The 20045-nt window shown below is 41.5% G+C and overlaps 2 protein-coding genes across 2 annotated transcripts in view; one reads left to right on the top strand and one right to left on the bottom strand.

Annotated features, from left to right (window-relative positions):
• NAPB (NSF attachment protein beta) overlaps positions 1-7527 on the top strand; it is a 39523-nt gene extending 31996 nt beyond the window's left edge. Inside the window, exons 8-11 of the mRNA XM_081033247.1 lie at positions 1420-1524; positions 2334-2402; positions 3165-3215; positions 4446-7527. Coding sequence (XP_080889373.1) covers positions 1420-1524; positions 2334-2402; positions 3165-3215; positions 4446-4562 — 342 coding nt within the window. The 3' untranslated portion in view covers positions 4563-7527. The remainder of the gene's footprint in view (positions 1-1419; positions 1525-2333; positions 2403-3164; positions 3216-4445) is intronic.
• A 147-nt stretch (positions 7528-7674) lies between these two features.
• On the bottom strand, positions 7675-19493 carry GZF1 (GDNF inducible zinc finger protein 1). The gene is made up of 6 exons (XM_081033246.1): positions 19108-19493; positions 15718-17087; positions 14219-14313; positions 12504-12671; positions 11545-11702; positions 7675-11127 (listed from the first exon to the last, which is right to left on the bottom strand). The coding sequence occupies exons 1-6, from the start codon at positions 19384-19386 to the stop codon at positions 10777-10779; spliced, it is 2421 nt and encodes an 806-aa protein (XP_080889372.1). The 5' UTR covers positions 19387-19493; the 3' UTR covers positions 7675-10776.
• Positions 19494-20045: the final 552 nt, after the last annotated feature.

Raw genomic sequence — 20045 nt, 5'->3', positions numbered from 1 at the left:
TTTTTTTTTTTACTTTCAAGTATTTCTGTATTGCTCATTGAAGCATTTTTATGAGGGCTCCTTCAGAATCTTTGTTAGATAATTCTCACATTTCTGCTATCTCAAAGCTGTCATCTATTGTTTGTTGTTTTTTAATTGAGCTTGAGATCTTCCCCTTTTTTGGGGAAGTGAGTTTCAATTGAAAACTGGACATCTTCACATTATGTTATGGTATTGGATTTTACTTAAACTTTCTCTGTCAGCTGGTTTTCTGTGACCCTGCCCTGGCTGGGGAAGGGGTGTGTCGCTCATTCCTGCCAACTGGAGGTAGAAGTTCAGGCTCCTCACATTAATGCCTGTGGGGAGACCCTTGTTCCATCCCAGCTCTTGCTTGTTCTCTATCAACACCATGCTGGTGTTGTCCTTGTTACTGCCAAGTGATGATGAAATCTTAACCCTCCAGTAGGCCTCTTCTGAAACCATGCCTGCTGGGAGATGAAAACTCCTGATTCCTGCTGGACAGAGGTGGAATCCAGGCTCCCTGTGTAGTCACTACCTAAGAGGCAGGGATGAAGGCTTGGCTTCCTACTTGCCCTTATCTGAGGTCACCTTGGCAGGAATGTTGGGCTTCTCATTGCAGTCTTGAAAGGATGATTGTCTTGGTTTCCTCTTGGCCTTTGATGGTGTGAGTCAGGTAGGACCATACTTTTCCTATGGTGTTTGGCTGGAGTAGAGCAGTTATTATCTGAACATTTTTGTCTTACTAAGCTGCCCCTTTCCTAGTCCTCTGGCTGGAGACGGCAGACTTTTGTCTATTCATTCTCTCTCTCCCTCCCTCCCTCCCTCCCTTCCTCTCTGCCTTCCTCCCTCCCTCCCTGCCTCCCTCCCTCCCTCCCCCTCCCTCCCTCTCTTCCTCCCTCCTTTTGTCTCTCTCTCTCTCTCTCTCTCTCTCTCTCTCTCTCTCTCTCTCTCTCTCTCTCTTTTGCTGTATCCACTGGTTTTTTATAGGTTGCTGGCTTTTTCTGTGCCAAGTCAGGGATATATGAAAGAAAAAGAAAACCCAGGGAACTCACTGCCGTGTTTTCTCATGTGTCTCAAGGTCCCTATCAGACTCTTCTCTCTGCCTTTCAGTCTTCTTATATTTGTTTTATATAAAATGACTGGGGTACAACTAAGGTTGTACTGAGCAGGAGGGATAAAAGAAAGTGTGTCTATTTCATCTTCCTGCAAGTGGAAGTCTTCTGAGTCATTTTTAACAGGTTAGCACTTTATGTATTAAATATTGTTTCTTCTAGTAAAATTATTAGGTTAAAAGAATATATTTCATAGCTAAACTAACATAAGATACAGAAGTATTTTCTAAAGAGCAATAGGTGAGAATCAGTTTGCCTAACAATAAAAGACAAACCTTTTAAATCTAACTATGCTTTCTGTGCCTAGGTTGGGGCAAACACCATGGATAATCCTCTATTGAAGTACAGTGCAAAGGATTACTTCTTTAAAGCAGCCCTCTGTCACTTCATAGTCGATGAGTTGAATGCCAAGGTAAAGAGTCCTTCAGTGCTAGTTTTCTTATACACATTACCCATGAAAGCAGGACTCACTCAGGCACTCTGTTGTTCTTGATATCCTTTTGTTTGGGCATTATTTATTAGTAGCAAGACTAAACTGAGTACATTAAAAAAAATAATAGTACTATGATATGTGTCCCAACTGTAATCTTGTAACAACTACCAAAGGTGTTCTCTTGAACTTCCCTGGTAGCCACGTTTTATTCAGTAGTTTTGCCTTGAAGAAATTAGGAGGCTGAAGGAGAGACAATAAAAGTAGAATAACTGCCTTTTTATTTTTAAACTCAGAAGTGGAGTTGGAATGAGGATTGGGGCGAAAGTGAAAGCTGAGAGACAAGAGTCAGAGACTTGGGTAACTTGTCTGTGTCTGGAGTTGGAAGAACAGAACTAAAGCCATTAAGAGGAAAAGCATTCTTCCCTCAAGCCTTGAGCAGTGGTCTAACTGATTTCTTGGGAATCTGGACAGTGTTAAGGAAAAACTTCTCCACTTAATGGATGAAAACAGACACCTGGTCTGTGAGTTTTTAAGAATTAGATTTGACTCATGACGTCTCCTTTACAGCAACCTAATTCAGAAAAATTTGTTTAGAAATTTATTCTTAACAAAAATAGAAAATCAAAATAGATAGGATTTCTATATTGAGTTTGATGTTGAGTTTCACAGCACACTTCTTATACATTTAATTGAGATGTAGATAAATCTTACTGAAGTTAATAAAATGTTCAAAGTTTTGTTTCCTGGTTTAGTGAGTCGGATATTAACAAGTGGTTTTTCTCTCTCAGCTTGCTCTTGAGAAATATGAGGAAATGTTTCCAGCATTTACTGATTCAAGAGAATGTAAATTATTGAAAGTAAGTAATATTAGAACCTTAAAGAAAAAAATCTTTGCTGTCAGGTGGGATTGCGTATGCAGTGAATTTTTTTTTTTTTTTTTTGCAAATGTCTTTTAAATTTATTTCTGAAGCAAGGCAAATGGAAGGAAAATGTTTCTATGAAAAAAATACTGTGTGTGTAGGAAATTGTCACAATTTTATTCTACATGGATATAAATGATTATACTTTAATTTAGGCCCTGGTGGCTTAAAATTATATAACAAAATAGAAAAATGGAAAACTAATATTCCCTACATCCTGTTTCAAAGGCAGGCACTACCAAGATCAAGGAGATGCCACAGCGTTGGTATAGGGTAATTACTGTTCAAACTATATAGCTATAAATACCTTCAGACAAAAGTAAAATGCTACAATCCTTCTAAGGCATATGTATTATGTAAACAATATATACACATAATACATATTTAAAACAAGACTTAATATAAACAATAATGAACAGGTCAATTTTTCTTCACTGTCTTGAAATACAATTTAACTACACTAGTGATGGAGCAACATATACAGATACATAAATGTACTTGTACTTCTGCAGTAAATTTATTTTTGGTGCTTTTATAGCACATCAGTGTAAACAGTTTAACGTGGCTTTGTTTTATATTTTAAAACATTCCTTGTATTTTCAAGATTTAAAGCAATTTTCTAGTTCTTCCTTTTCACAGAAAACGAAGTGGAACTTCTTAGCCCACCAAACTAGTTTTCTCCATATTTTATGTTACTAGAAACTTCTAGAAGCTCATGAAGAACAGAACAGTGAAGCTTACACTGAAGCAGTAAGTTATGTCCTTGTGATATAGTACATTCTTTAAAGGTTTAAGTTACAGAAACTTTTTTTTTTTCATTGTGTAAATGCTGATCATTTATTTGAACATTCTTCCAGTATATCTACCGTGTTTCTTCAAAATAAGTCCTAGCTGTACAGTCAGCTCTATTGTGTCTTTTGGAGCAAAAATTAATATGACCTGGTCTTATTTTACTATAATATTTTACTATAATGTAAGACCGGGTCTTGTCTAACATAATATAATGTAATACCCGGTCTTATATTAATTTTTGCTCCAAAAGATGCATTACAGCTGATTGTACAGCTAGGTCTTATTTTCGGGGAAACACAGAAAATTGTATTTTCCAAAGGTTGTGTTTTATATATCCATCCCCAATACCATTAGAAAGTTCTATTAGCCGTGGTAAATTTAGCTGTGAGGCAAATTCAAGAGAGAATATCACTTACCGCTGCACTTCCTGCTCACACTTGCTGTTGGAGTGTTTTCTTTTGAAAATAATCTGTTCTGTATATAAGTGTAAAGTAAAATCAGTTAATACAATTTAAAATATAAAAACTGGAAATTTGCTATATTCCTGGTATACAATAAGTGGAAGATTTTTTTATATTCATCATTCTTCTGTTTTCTCATCTTTTCCCATCTTATGTTTAGAATAAGGCAAATTTCTCAGTATCCTCCATTAATATATTCATCATGGCTTTGAAGCAATAGTGGAAAGGAATGTTTTCACATTTAACTATTGCTGCAAAACCGTTTTCATCCTATTGCAATGTCATTCTTTGGTAATGTGTTGGAAGGAACTAAAGGAATTCTGCTTCCACACATCCTCTCTCTGCAAGTACGTTTTCCATGTTCAGTGAATATTGGAGCAATATTAATTTTCTTCTTCCCTTCTAATTCTTATACAAGGTCTAATTTCCTTTGTCACATTAAACGTGCTCTTCTTCCAATTATAAAGGCTCTTAGGAATTTTTGCCATCACATATTAACTAACATACAGAGCAATATAAAAAAGGAATTTGTCAATAGCGCTATCAAAACAGGATAATGAAAAAATAAACTTTTTTAATGAAGAAAGTTATGAACTGGAATGAATAATTTTAAATAAAGAAAGTGGTGGATTATCACTGTATATGTTTAAACAGCTTGGGACACTGTTGTTTTGTGTTTCAATTGTATTTCCGTGGACTAATTCCTATTTCTCTTTTCTTAAACTAGGTGAAGGAATTTGACTCAATATCTCGCTTGGATCAGTGGCTTACTACCATGTTGCTTCGTATCAAAAAGTCCATCCAAGGGGATGGAGAGGGAGAGGGAGATGGAGACCTAAAGTGAGACATTTATAAGTCTTTGTGGCATGCAGCTAAGTTCCATCTTAGGACTTTCCTCTTTAGTTTCATCTTAGGGCCAAGTGTTCTTTATGGGATGTCCACTTAATGGCTTAATTTTGTTGCACAGTGTTGTTTAAGCTGGCCATGTTTGTGTCACTGTTAGGCAATGAATGAGAAGCTCCTGTGCCTATTATGGACGTGATGGGCTACTTTCATGCTTGTCAGAGTCCCCAGTTTTCTGAGAACTACTTCAGAATTTTACTCTTGTTAATTTGATATTTGCAGAACTCATGTTTAATTTTACCATATATTTTTATGTCCTTTTTCTTGGACTTGAGTACCCAGTTGTTCTAACCAGTATTTTGCAATACTCTGTAAATTTGCATCTGGATGTAGTCTCTATAAGTATGTATTTAGTTTAGGGTGGTTGTTAGGAATGAGTTTATGACTTTTCTCATTAGAAATTTTTGTTGTTGTTATCTTGTAATTCTTTTGATGGTTCTAGTGACCAATTTCTTTGCTTTTGATATTGTTCCACATGCTAATGTGCATGCGAAAATTCAAAACAGCTAGAGTCTGCCACTATCACTTACATTGTGAGAAGAGGGAGCTTCCTGGCAATGCTTGCCTACTTGCCTATGTGTATGGACGAATGTCAGCATAGGTTTGACTGCTTCATACACACACACACACACACACACACACACACACAGACATACACACACACAAACGAGAAATAAAATTTTTCGTTTTCCTAGGCATAGTATCTACTTTTAGTTGGGGTGAAAATCCCTTTCTTTATGTTCACATAAAGGTTAATTCACATTTATACACTTTCCAACATTGAGATGGTAGGTACCTTCATGTACATCCTCATCAGGGCTGGGAGAGTATTTAAGTCAAAGCTTGAAAAAGTGTTTCATTAATTTTATGGTTTTATTGAATGTGATGGGTTAGGTAGGGTAAATATGGTACAGAGCTTTACTGTCTGCCTCCAACTAGCAAAGGAGGCCAACTAGCTTCTGAGGGGCCTTTTTCTCTTAGCTGATGGAATTGTTTCAGCTTGTGTGTTTGAACTCTGTCCTTTTACTTTGGTTTACACAAAATGTGCTCTATTGGTTTATGAACTTGATCTCTCCCCGTTATGTTATATCCTGACACTGTACTCTAGATGTAGCCTTGTTTTTTGAATCTCCTCTTCTGTACATATTTTTAGGCTTAAATGATTTATGTTTGTTGTGCATTGATTGCCAGAAATCGCCTATGTTTCTAAATTGTGCTACTGTCATTAATGACTGGTAGTAAAACTTCCCATGTTATGTTAGGTAGTAACTGGTATTTAAATGGTGTTTCTTTTTTGGATGGCCCTCAACTGGGATTAGTAGGCTTTTCTTGGGCAGAAGTAGAGTGGGTGTGCCCAGACCATGGGCTCAGTGAGGAGGAAGGTTTGGGGATGGTGAATACGTCAGTCTGGGATGAAGGAGGAAGTAGGAGGAACGGAAGTTGAAAAGGGCCAGCCGATGCCCGATTGTGGAGGCTCTCTCTCAAGTGGCTGTGTGGATTTACTGGCCGTAGTTGTGGGGTGACATGCATGAGGTGGGCTGATGAAAGAAAAGGTTAGTGGTGTCACAGTGTCACAGTGTCAGTTGAAGGTGGAGGGAATGGACCAGAAGACATGAACACTGGTGTTACGCCCTGGAATCTGATAAGGATTTCTTTCTTCCTTCGAAGGTCAGGGATTCTTAAAAGAAAGCTGTCTATTACCTACAGTACAATTTGGAACAGAGTTTGTTTAATTCTTATTTCTGTTGGAATCTCTTACGAAACGATTATAGAGAGAAAAGCGGGTTTTTGTGGCTTTACCTAATCTATTCCACAACCAGCCAAGTGCACTTTTGTGAAAAGTTTTTTCCAAATGCACTTTTGTGCAAGTGAGGCATGGGAAGTGCTTTTGTAGCTGGTGTCCTCTGGCCATAAATCTGTCTCACCTGGAGAGCATTTAAATCCTAGCCAGCCAGCATGCTTCTTTCATCACTAGTCTAGAAAGTTTGTTTCCACTTGTTAAAAGAATCTTCTGGTCTGGCCACTTAAAGTAAAAACCAAATGATTTCTTTTAAGGCAATTCCATTTAGCTTTCCTCATGATCCCCTGAGAAACCTCTGTCTGAAAAAAGGTTATGGTTTTTAAAAATAGTTTTGGCAACAATTTTCTGTTAATCAGAGACTTGCTTATTTGTATTGAAATAAACACTGGGATCAGTGCCTGAGTTGAGAATTTTTTTTAATATTTCACACGAAAGAGTACAAATAACTATAATGACTAGAACAGACCTGTTAGAAGATAAAAGGAAAATGAGAGGGAAAATGTCGCATTATCCAAACTTCCTTCCTTGAAATGTAACCATCAGTGAATATAAGGTAGAACTCAGAGGCCCAAGCTAGGTTTTCAGGATGTATAGAATGTTATTTATGAACAAAATATAATGACTGTTTATGCTGTAGTTCTTATATTTTACCAAATCTAGGGTTAGTTCATAGTCAAAGTCAGTTAAAATTTCTTATAGGAAAGCTTTGCTTTTTGTGGCAACATTTTTATAGCATGTGTGAGTTTTTAAATTTATTTTAAAACATTATTTTTGCAGTCGTGACTGTGTGTAATGGTGTCACTGTAACCAAAATGTGTGCATTTATTGTTTCCTCTGATACTGTGCATTTAAAAAGTCCAAATGCAAACCTGTGTGGCATTTGGGGTTTGGCAGCACAGCATGTGACCCACCACCTGTGGTGTGCATGCAGGTTCCTCCTGCCTGTGAAGTTATGAGTCAATCACTGTGGTGTTCTCCCTCATGCTCTCCGGTGGAGGATTGTATTCTGAAAATTAACCATGTGACGATAATTCTACCATTGCAGAAAAGAGTATGTATGTTTTATGTGAACCTGTACAGTAAATAAAGTGGAAATTACGAGTAATATTTTGACAGGTCTTTCTAGGTAAATTTACGCAGATCAATAGTAGCTTCCGTTCGACGTTATTCCTATTAAGTTTAAGGCAATGGGCATTAATATTCTCTAGGCTCTTTGAATCCATTCAAATATATGAGTTTGGCTATGTTAAAATCTCTGTTACTTGGTGGAAATTCAGGGCACTGTAATGGTTTTGCAAGCTGAGGGTTTCTGAAAGCAGCCCCGATTAGTCTATTGTTGAAGTGCACCTAGTTTGCAGGATGACTGTAAGCCCCACGTCCTGCTGCTCCGTTAGGGAATGTTGTTTGCATCCTTTAGGCTACAGTCAGTTGCATAGTTGAGGGAGGATGGGTCCCTAGAAGACTCTCAGGTGTGTGTGTGGGGTGAGGGGGAGATAAGAAACCCTGCAGTGACTCAACTCTGTTGGCAGTGTGGGCATTTCTTTAACTTTGCGGGTATCTATACAGGTTTAGCACGTGCCCCTGGGGAAGGTGGAGCCCACTGGCCACTCAGGTCCCAAGTTATGTGGAGGAAAAGGTTGCCATAAGCGGTAGTGCGGGCCAGCTCATCCTGTCAGAGAGCAGTAATGGTTAGGTCCGTGAGCGTATTCACAACTTAAAGATAATTCAAAGCAAATTTTGAAAACTGAACAGACCAGACCTTCCCAACCTAGGAATTCTGAGAAGTTGTTGATCATTTAAGGTTATCTTATTTCAGAATCATCATTTCCTAACAGAAAGATGCCACCATGGTGGTTTAAAAATCTGGTTTTGCTAGCCTTGCTAAGAGTCCCTGTACAGAGTGGGTGGTTTCTGGAGCTTGGCCTGGGTGATCTTTGTGATTTGGGTTGAGAATATTTCCCACGAAACTGTTGGAAGGCACTAAATGACCTCCTCAGTCACCTGTCCTGATGCTCTAGAAGCAGTGCCAGCATTAAGGGCACTTTCCCAATCGGACTTGGGACTGGTATATGAGAGGGTATCCTTACTTTCACTCAGGGAGGCTGTACTTGGCTTAAGAGAAATAGGGGGAAATACCCCACAGATTCTTTCTTACAGGGTTTTCAGATGTCTGTTCTCAGGGGCAGGCTTACTTCCCAGGAAGCAGAGAGAGAAGCAGATATACTAGAGAAGTCTGTGATGCAAACTTGAACACGACATTGAAGAAACCAGTCCACTTACATACTCCACAGCAGCAGCATGCAGATTAGTTTTATTAAGCAGAGGTCAGTGTTACTTATCACCAGACCTTTCACTTCTAAAAAAAATAACAGTGCAATCCACACAGTTAAAATTAATTAATCCTAGGACTACGGACCTTGATTTTAAACTTCATTATTCACGAAATTAAGGAAATTATACTTGTTTCAATCTACAGAGCCTAAATTTTAATAATGGAAATAAACTTAAGACTTGCAAAGCACATTTTACAAAGCAAACATTTATTAACACATTAAATGATTTTTTTGTAGAATTTCTAAAGAAACAAATTCAAGACAAAAATTCTTCCAGTAGGTAACAAAATAATCTATTATTTAAATTTCTTCTCATTAAGATGACTTTACTCCATGAAACAGTACATCGGCTGGGCAGGTTCATTCTCTTACCAAGAATAAAATGGTTGTGTGACAGTCACTTCTTTTGTTTTGTAAACACAACTAGGATATGTTGTCATAATTGAATGTGAAGTAGTTCAATACTGCTATCTTCAAGAGCAGGTGTGAAACATGTTATCAGCACCTAAAACACCTTATAGTGGCTTTAGTATGTAACATGTTACAAACTAGAATAAAATAAGCACTTAGGAAGAAAGTCTTCCCTCAGTTTCTGGCATAATGCAGCTGTCTTCATCCTGGAATTTATGGATAAAGTAAACTTTCTCTTAGCAAATGAAAGTGTTTTCACAGCAGGTTTAATAAATTAAAATGGAGAAAAACAACTGGTGAAAAAAATAATTCTTCAAGGGTCTCTTTTAAATTAATGTTTAGGGTTACATGTGAGTCAAAGCATTTCATAAGCACACAACAAACACAAGCCACTGGAACCACGAATCAGGCTTAGCAAATGCAGCAGAATCATCTTCTCATTCATTACAAATTCATTCTGAGCAATAATTAAGTCCAGCATAAGACAGCCAAAGGTACATTTAGGACAAAAGTTACTGGTTCTTCACAACATATTCTTAAGGCATAATCAATGAGTGTGCCAAGGCTTTTGATCCCTTCTATATTCTCACATGCTCCCAAGGAAACAAGTCTGGCAATTACTTGCCTGTTTCTAGCTCTTGATGTAGAAATGAGGAAGTTTGGGTTGCTCAAGAGTTACAGAAATTAAGTCAGAAAACATAAGCAAAAATACTAACACTCTGTGCTCTAACAATTACCTCATTGCTACTTGTAAATAAAATGACTACATAATGTTCTTAAGCCTCTTAATTTTTCACAGCTCTTTGCAAAAAATACTACACTGTTTGATGCTAAAATCTTTGGTAGGACAGCTTTTAATTTATTGGATTTTTAGGAATGAAACTGAACAGCCACATTTCATTTTAAAAGCTATTTTCTGTCAAATTTCCTAGCTGCATATATATACTTGCTGTGAGTCGAGATTATACTAAGTTTTTGTGTGTTTGTCATTCCTTTCTTAGTTGGGGGGAGGGGAATTAATGCAGTAATTCATTTCTTCAGTCCCATTCAAGTATCCCTAGAGCAAATCTGTTTTGCTTCAATTTGACACAGAAGAAACAGCTGAAAGTACATGGCCCCAGTTTTATTTCAGCTTGGCAGAAAAATAACTTAAAGGTAACAGAGAAATAAACCAACATGGAAGTATAAGGCAAGCTGAGAGACCAAGGAGACCATTAACAGCAAGTTCATGAGCTGGATCAATGCTATATAGTCTACTATTAAGGTAAACAGTTGTCCAAACTTCATAAACATCAAGATAATCAAGCATTAGAATGATTAATGCATATAGCAGCCTACACCAGAATTAAGTGAGGTTATGTTAATTATCCTTGTTTGTTGATAAAGTGTAGCTGAGGTCATGCAGGTCAGAATTTTAAGGAAAAGCTTTAAAAATGCTTTGATAAAGACGTGCAGGTTATCAGAAATTGAGGAAAATCTGCGGCAGCCAGTCTTGCCCACTACTTTGCCTGCAGGCAGTTCTTTTCCTTAGCCCCTGATATCATCTTGCATATAGCTATTACACACACAAGACACAGGATGGGACCTGCTTGGCAGATAACTTCAAGCTCCTATTCCATGCTGGTTAAAGAGTGAAGTTGTGTGGGCATCGAGTCTGTCTGTGGAGTCAGCTCGCTAAGCTCACTGATGGTGGTGGCCAACAGAGCGTCCTGGGACACCACAGAGTCATCTGACTTGCAGGCTGTGTGTGCAGAACTGTTCTCATGCACAGTAGGTATGCTGCCTTGGACTGTGGCCAGGTTGTGAAAATGACCATTTTCTGCAAAAGACAGCAGTTTATCTGAAAGTTTGGACGATGCATATTCTTCATCGGGCTGTTCAGTCTTGTGTCCTTCACCGTTCTTCGGTGAGCCATCTACAATAACAAGGAAAGACTTCCATGGAGTATTCTTGTCATGTATCTACAAATCAAACACAAAACAAAAGTCAATGAATGTATCTGAACAAATATCTATATATCTTCCAATTCACAGCTACTTAGTAACAAGTACACCTTTAAAACAATAGTCTCTTCAACTTAAGTTTCTACAGCAGCAGACTTTCACTAATTGTCTATTATCTTTTTACCATCACTACCGCTGTATTGCTGTTAGAAAGTTTATCATGTATTGTGCTTTCCTGGGCTGTGCCTTCCTGAGCCTCAAAACTTGTTCTTTACTTCATTCACACTGAATGTGGTCACTCAGGAAGACCTGAGGAAGAAAATACCTGTTGTCTTCTATAACCACCTTATGGAATGACAGGCATGTCTGACTATCCAGGGTTATGCATACCTATGTACCAGCAATTTGTCATTCTTAAGCCATACTGTTGCTTACTGAGGTATGTCGCCGGAGAGTGGACTTGTCAGTAAATGTCCGTCCACACGCGTTACACATGAATGGCTTCTCTCCTGTGTGGATCCGATGGTGGCGCTGGAGAGCATTGAGTTGGGTGAACTGCTTACCACACTGGTCACAACAATAGGGACGTTCCCCTGAGACATGAAGAGAAGAAAATTGGTTGATCTCTTTAGCCTGCTGTATTTAATTCTGAATACAGTCTGGAATAATACTATTTGTAAACCACTGGAAAGTGTCAGCATTCCACTATAAAAGATTAGGCTGGGAATGATTCAAGGTTCAACTTACAGGTACAAATTTACTACCTTTATACTGGTTTCCATGATCCAAAAGTAGGGTGTTCTCATGAAAACTTTAATAAGCCAAAATGGTACAAAGTGAAGAGTATCCTCCACTTTCTGAAAATTCATGTTACGCTTTTTTCAGTTAGTGAGAACAGGTACTAACGTAGGTCTTTTGTAAAAGTGAAGTGGCCTAATGTGAACTTTTGGAAAATAAAAATACAGGTAATACCAGAGTTTAAGGCCTATGCCAAAGGAGGGCCAAAATCCATACCTGCAGCTGGTATTACATCTATAGAAATTTTACCTATTTTTCCATAGTAATGGAATATAAAATTCCAAGTCCCACAATTGAATTTGCATGCATGTATGTATGTATATATATATATATATATATATATATATATATACACACTAATATGTATAGATTATCCCTAATTCTAATCTGAAATGTTAAAATGTTGACACATCCATATCTTTCCAGTTTCTCAGAACGAGAAACTAGAAACTCAAAAATTTTTAAATGCTATTATGACATACAAAGTTTGGCTAAAGTCTTTTCCTAAAGCTAAGTTCAGATTTTCGAAGTCAAAACCTTTGGGATATTTTTCTTGCCACACTGAACTCCCTTCTCTGGTGACATTCCAGCCATACCTGTGTGTACTTTAATATGCTGGTAAAGTGAATTCCGCTGGGCAAAAGTCCTGAAACAAATTTCACATTTAAAGGGTTTGGATCCAGTATGGATTCTATTGTGATGTTTTAAATACTCCTTAGAAGCAAAACTCTTGCCACATGTTTCACACATAAAAGGTCTTTCACCTACATGAAAAAAATGAAACAAGGAGTTACAAAGGATACAGGCACTAGAACACACAGGAAGAGTGAGTCCACACTCTAAAACCCATACAAACTTCTCAAAAGTAGAACTTCTCAATAGCAGCTTGGTGGGCAGCGTGTTACATTTTCTAGTTAAAACTTAGAAAACATCTATAAAATATCTATTCATGTAAGATGCTTGCTACTTGCTGAAAGTTGGTGTAAAATATCCTTGGAAATCCCAAGAAAGATTCCACGAGACTAGAATTAAAGAAATCATTCAGGCAGCTCACATTTTGGAAATTCAGTCATTCCAAACAAAGAAATTACACAACTTGTTTGGAGAAATTCAGATTTTTTTTTCGAAGAAGCAATTCTGTGGACAATTATCAGAATAAAAGTCCCTCTTGAAAGGAGAGGATGTTCACGTTGGCTATGTTCACATAACTATTTTCAGAGTAGAAACTCCCAAGAAATTTGGATTAGTTTACAGAAAAGAAAAAAATGTTTAAATACAACTTCACGTTTAGTTTAAATCCTTTAATTCCACAGATAAGACTCATCTGATTATTAGGTATACCCCTGATTTCACAAACATCAAAATAAAAATACTGGCTTTAATAAAATCTGAATATATTAATATTTTCATCCAATGACTGATTTTAACTTAATCTTTCAGTATGATCTGACCTCACCTCTACCCCTAAGTGTTAGACACCAATTCTGCTGCTTGTTTTACAGTCTAGTAACTCACATCGTTAAATGCTTCATCTGTTACACCTGCATCTGAACTTGAGGATCATGACAGTGCTTAGAAGTACACATTTTTCAAATACAAGCAAGTAAGAAGGAACTGGGTTAGCATGTATACAACAGAGTCTGTACAGTTCTGTCATGAATAGGGTTTTCTGAACTTCAGGGTTGCTATGCTAAATCAGAATAAAGCCAACTTAAATTTTCTCACTCACATAATACCACAAAAATTTTGGAAAATAGAAATGAGATAATTACACCACCATAATGCATCATATAGTTGGGATTAACTGGATGCTTAATTGTGCACTTTTCAAGTCAACATACAGGTGTTTTCAGAACGTTTAGAGCCCTCACCCCAAATGGCCAGGGTGTGAGCCAGGAAAGGGTAGATTTTCCAATTTACTGAACCACTGTGGTTGGACAATCATTCTTTCTAATGATTTTTTAGAAAAAGCGAGAGGAAAAATAGCATATAGGTTTTCCCATATTCTGAACAATGTATTTAGGACAGATTCCTGAAAATTGAATTTGGGACTAAAGTAGTAGGAACTGTTTCCTATCTTTTAATACATAAGACCCACTTGCCAGCTCTGTTGCCTAGTGTGCAAAAGGCCATCGCCGCAAACACACCAGTGCTAGAAGCAGTGGGCGTATTTTATTCACTTTTGCTGACTTCCGAAAGGAGAAAGGTAGATGAAGACCTGCACACTCTGGTAGCAGACTTCTAAATTAATACATTGCAGGGTTTTTCTACAGCTAGGCAAGACATTAATCACAACAGCAGGAGTATTTACCTGTGTGACACCTTTTATGATAAATCAGCATGTGGTTCTGAGTGAATCTTGCACCACATTCATCACAGACAAAAGGTTTTTCCCCTGTATGAATTCTGAAAGTACAACATTCACATGGTAACTTAGGATGTATTTCAAATCTCACTTTGCAATATAATTTTCACTCTCGCCTGCAAAGACAGTTTATTCCATGAGACCTAATGAGCATGACTGGAGTAAAAAGTGAAGAGGCCCATAATCTCCATCCCCAAACCTGTGCCTGCACAAGGCCACCAGACTGGTACACTTCCCCACTGACACTCCAGGGCCACCCACACCTGTCGTAGGGTTTACGCTGTATGGCCTGTGCAGGCAGACACCATGCTTTTACATATTTTTCAAAACATAAACAGCACTGTGTCGTATTTGTAAAGTTTCGTTATTCAGAATAATCAACCACAAACACCTTAGGAACTATAGCTGACGAAGTACCACATGACCAAAAATGTTACTATCGTTTCCTAAGACTATGTATGACATAACCAGTCTAGAAAGAACTGTTCCCAAAATGCCAAAAAAAACTGGTTTCTGAAAATGCATAAGCATTTTAATTTCACAACTAGTATGAAGTAGCTATCAACCACAATTTACTGAGTACTGCCTAAGCCAAGTTTTTAAACTTGTTATAAAGAGTAAAAAGATGAAAACTATTCTACCACCCCAGAGACTGGCCCAAGTGTGAGGGCAGATCTAGAATAGGGTAGAAAACTGCTCGTCTGGATTTGAAGCATAAATACTGAGCACCGTAAGGAAACTTATTTAAAAACAATGTCCCCCACCTAACAAAATACTGTCCGTCCTAACTCTGGAGGATAGACCAACCACTGGCATAGCTTCCAAGCCTGGAGAATGAACAGATGACCAGAGAAGTGTTCTAAAACCCTAAATGTCATCTCACTGAGGTCTTTAATGGGACTGTGTGACCCAGATGGTCACAGGCCCAAGTTCTAAATGAAATCAGAAAAGGAAAAATAAAGATAATTAGCCTCAGGTGTGGTGCGAAGTGTACACATCAGTGGCTCCTCTGGGAGTGGGAGAGCCCTGGCCTGCAGTATATGCCAGGTAAGCCCTGCAGGGCCTGTGTGTCCAGCAGTCCTCGGCTGTCCTTGGTCTGTGCCCAGGCTTCTGTGCTGTGGCCGTGGACAGGAGCCGAGAGGTCCTCATTGGCCGGAGGCCCATAGGAACACTATAGAATTTCTGTAGTGTAGAACAAAACCATCTCATAGCATCTCTACCGAGAAAGAATTCAAAGATGCTTCAAAATAGCTTCCCAACTTTTAGAGGGTACAAGTTATGAAGTGAAATATCCAGAGATGTAGCCACACTAGTCCAATCCTCAAACTACCTCAATTTCTGACATGCATTTCAAAAAAATCAAGTTAAGCCACATTCTGGAAAAAATATTTTCAGAGGGTCTCGGCGATTTCCCACACCAGTAAGCTGGAGCCAGGTGCACATACCTCATGTGGGTCTTCAGTGCCGAGGGCTGCGAGAACTTGGCCTCACACTCGGTGCAGCCATAGGGCTTGAGGCCTGTGTGTGTCCGCTCGTGGAGCCGCAGGGCTGTCTTGGAGCTCAGGCCCTTGCCACACTGCTGGCACTGGTGCCGCTCACCACCCCCCTCATGGACCTGCACCACGTGCCGCTTGACATCCTTCTTCCTCTTGAATTTCTTCCCACAGAGCTCACATGGGAAGTGGCGCTCGCTGCTGTGCACGTGGCGCTGGTGGCTCTTCAGGTTGCAGCGGTTGGCGAAGGTCTGGCCACAGGTATCACAGCGGTGAACCACCTCAGTGGCCATTCCGTGGTGATGCCTGATGTGCTTCAGGAAGCTCTTCTCATACAGAAAAGCCTTTTCACAGACAGTGCACTTAAAGTTGCTCTTCCTCTTCTCCCCCTCCTCCGCCTTGCCGTCCTCCTCGTCCGCCCACCCTGCCTTCTGTAGCACCTCCTCCACCTCAGCACTGCAGTCCTCATTCTTTGTCCGTGGCTCCATCTCTGTTCCCACAGTGTCTGGGCTAGAGTCGTGGAGACACCTGTAGTCCCCTGTGTCATCCTCGGCATTTTTCTGCTGCTCTCGGAGTCTCCTTGTGTATTTCTTTTTAGGAATTTCCACAAATACCTTTCTGCCAGCCAGCCTTCCACTAGCTCTTCTGATTTTAGGGTAGGAAGGCTTCACGGCATCTTTCTTCTTGTCTGGTTTCTCCTTGGACTTCCTAGGGGGCATAACTGACAACACACCGTTGCTGATTCTCTGCACTGGGGGATCTGAGGAGTCCACGAGGCCATTGGGGAGAGGACTGTCCAGAGCCACACCTGCCCTGGCCTCAGGAGCAACACTGCCTTGGGAGCCACTGCTCCCTTCCGCCTCCTGACACTCAGAGAAATTCTGCAACTCCAAAAGTACCGACTCTAACATCTGTTTCTTTAATTGAAAACAAGTTTCTGATAAGTCCAAACATTTTAGCTTTTCAGCCATTTCCAGCATTCGCTGCACCCGATCTTCTTCCACCTGTACCTTTGCAGTATAGACAAACTCAAGAAATGAAGCAAAATCAACTACTTGCACTTCATTTAAGTAGACGTTAGTCCTAGTACCATCCACAGTCTTCTCATTAAGGAACATTTCCTTAAAAAACTTACTGGTGGCTGCCAGCACCGCCTTATGGGCCATGAATTCTTCACGGACTCCCTGGTACTCCACGCTGACAGTCACATCACACAGGTGACCCAGAAGGCGTAGTTGATGCATTTCATGCAGAAGGTTAATCGGTGAGGATTTGGATTCAAGCAGAACTGCACCACTTTCCATGTTTCTGAAGAAAAACAGCTTTGAAAACAAAAACAAAAATTATTTCATGCACGAACAACCACCAAAATAAAAGGATTAAAATTATGAGGATTTTTTCAGTTCTTTAGAGGATATAAACTGATTTAACAACCTAAACCTAACTTTTCTCATGTAAAGATTCAAATCACACTTCACTTAGCAGTTTTCTGAAGTGAAGTCCTGGTGCACCTTCATAACGTAATATATGCATGAAAAAAAAGCATATTACTAAGATTTCCCCCAAGGATAAACATAAATGATTCAAGTCATAATTAATGAAATACATTAAAACAGTAATTTGCTTATCTAGGTCATTTTCTAATTTGCTTATAGACACAGACCCCAAAACGGTAACAGAATTTATGGCAACAATGTCTACTTCTTTAATCAGGAAACCAAACAATTAAAACGCATGGCTGCCACTATCTGGGAGCAAACCTTAGAAAATCATGTCTGCCTCTGAAAACAAGCAAATAATAAATAAATAAATACTTTTAATGGGGAAAAGAAAACTTCATGGAAAAGTAGTTCACAATCCATGGCCATTTCCAACACCCCTAAATACCTCATAATTTGAATTACTGTTACACTATTGAAGTAATGCAAGTCCCACAGCGTTTATAAGCTGTGTTAACTTGGGCAAGTAATTTCTCTGAATCCTAGTTTGCTTATCTGTACCATGTTTCCCCGAAAATAAGACCTAGCCAGACCATCAGCTCTAAAGCATCTTTTGGAGCAAAAATTAATAGTAAGTTATATAGTATTAACAGTAATTTTAATCGTATTAATTTGTGCTCTAAAAGATGCATTAGAGCTGATTGTCTGGCTAGGTCTTATTTTGGGGGAAACACGGTCAAAGGCTGGCAGGTTGTTGTGAAGCTTCAGTGAGTGCAAACATGTGAAGTGCTTACAGGGGCGCCTGAGACTTGCTCACTAGTTGTGAATGGCTTCCCATGCACCAGGCACGGGTGCTGTTTTTATCCCATTTCACAGAGGAGGAAAGAACTAACAAGATAACAAACAGTAAGTGATTTGGCTGGGACTTGAGCCTGGGCCTGGTGGCATTCTGGACTCATACTGAAACTGTTCACACCCCTGACTTCAGCAGAGTTGCTTTTATTCCCTCTGTCTGTCCATAGCCATGGGCACTGCAGATTTCACCTCCACCCCATCCTGAGGTTGCTCTCCTGGCTTTCCATGGTACCCCACACCACCTTGGGTCATTTCTTCTGCTTTGCTGGCTCTCCTCACACCTCAAGACTCCCTGAATATGTTCTTCTCCTCAGGGTTCACCACCCATCCTTCTAGTCCTGAATCTCCCTCTTCCAAGTTTGCTTTGGTTTCGAAATCTCCACCCACCCATCCAAAATGTCCATCTGTCTCGTAGCTTCCTTCAGCCAGATTTTAGATGTCATCTCGGACTCAACACATTTAGAACAGAACTTTCTTCATCGTCCCTGAAAAAAGTTCTCCCTCCCTGAAGAAAGTTCTCACCTATCCTCACTTCCCTAGCACCATCTGTGATACGTGAAGCTGCAACAGGCTCCCCACAACCAGCAGTGCTACAAACATGAAAAAAAGGCTGCCTCAGAGGTAACTGTAAAGCCGCCATGTGCAAGGCCAGAGCAGTGTCACCTGAAGGAGACTCCACAGTGAACAGAAAATACTGACCAAACCTAAGTCGGAGCTATGGGGGGCGGGGGGACGCAGAACACTTGCCCGTAGACTGTCATTGACTCCAGCCCCAGACGGGAGAAACGGCCGAGGATGGCTCTTAGCCTGACGCCCGACTCGCCGGCAGCCCTCGCTTTCCCAGAGCTCTGCAGTCCCAGCCCGAGCAGATGGTCACGACGGCCGAACAGTAACTTTGGGGTCAATCAAGCGGTTTCCGAGCACGATCGCGGGTTTTGCGCGCGCACGGGAAAGGAAGGAGCACGGCGACAGGAATTCGGCTCTGGGCATCTGCGCCCGTAGCTGGCCGGCACCCTGGCAGCACCTCCGCCCGCGAGCAGCGTCCTACCTTGGGTTTCTCTGCGCGGGGCCCCTGCACTGGGGAGGCTGCAGGCCACAGCCGGGCCGGAGCCTGGGCAGGCATCGCACCTGACGGCGCCGCCGTCGGCCGCGCCGCGGACTCGCCACCCGCCTGCGACCGGCCCTCTGCCCTCCGACCCACACAACGCCCCAGGACACACGGCCCCGCCGCAGGCTGGCCCGATGCCTGCTCCGCCGCGGGCATGTACGGCGCCCGCGAGAGCAGGCCTGGCCCTCCGGCCCGGCAGCGCGGCCCCGGCTCCTGCATCGCCCAGGCCCGCCGCTCCTCCGGGACGAGCCCGCGCGGACGGCCGGGAGGCAGCGCTTGGGTGAAGGGGCCAGGCGGGCCAGCTGGCCGAGTACTCACCCCCCGCCGCCGCCGCCGCCACCGCCGTCGCGCGTCCGCCGGACCAGGCCCGCGGGGGGGCGGCCAGCTGGGCGGGGCGCGGCACCGGCGCGGGCACCGCCGATTGGCTGCCGCCGGCCCAGCTCCGCCCCCGGGCGGCCCTTCCCCCTCGCGGGGCTCCGGAAGGGCCTACGCCCGCGCGTCCAACCGCGGAGGCCGTTAGGGCAGAGAGAGGCGAGCCGACGTACACGGGGGCCACGCGTCAGACGGGCCGTGCAAGACTGCGTCACTGGGCGCGAGCCAAGGCTGCGCCTGCGCACAGGCAGCGAGGGAGGCGCTGCAGCTGTCCGCTGCGTGGCGCCCGCCCGCGGGAGGCGCGGGCAACTCCTGTCACGTGAGAGGCGGGGTCACGTTGAGCCCAGCCCAGCCGCTCCCCCGCGGCGCTGTCAGCTTTCGTGCCTTGTGTATCCCGTGTCGTGGTCTGCCACTCACAGGTGAGGCGCGTCTGCGAGGCGGTCCAGGCTCCCAGGCATGGCACTGGCAGAGGGCAGATGCCCTGCTGGTCCTCCGGCTGGCAGGCG

The sequence above is a fragment of the Rhinolophus hipposideros genome, assembly GCF_964194185.1.
Source record: "Rhinolophus hipposideros genome assembly, chromosome: 22".
Classification (NCBI taxonomy): domain Eukaryota; kingdom Metazoa; phylum Chordata; class Mammalia; order Chiroptera; family Rhinolophidae; genus Rhinolophus; species Rhinolophus hipposideros.
The sequence above is the reverse complement of the archived record's forward strand: the minus strand, read 5'-3'. Positions and strand labels throughout refer to the sequence as shown.

Bases quoted from the DNA above. Each gene is read 5' to 3' on its own strand.
- GZF1 (XM_081033246.1), bottom strand. From the start codon at position 19,386: ATGCAGGAGCCGGGGCCGCGCTGCCGGGCCGGAGGGCCAGGCCTGCTC. The intron at 14,314-15,717 runs GTATGTGCACCT...TTGTACTTTCAG, and splicing joins GCACTGAAGACCCACATGAG to AATTCATACAGGGGAAAAAC. The intron at 11,703-12,503 runs GTATGGCTGGAA...TTCATGTCTCAG, and splicing joins GCATATTAAAGTACACACAG to GGGAACGTCCCTATTGTTGT.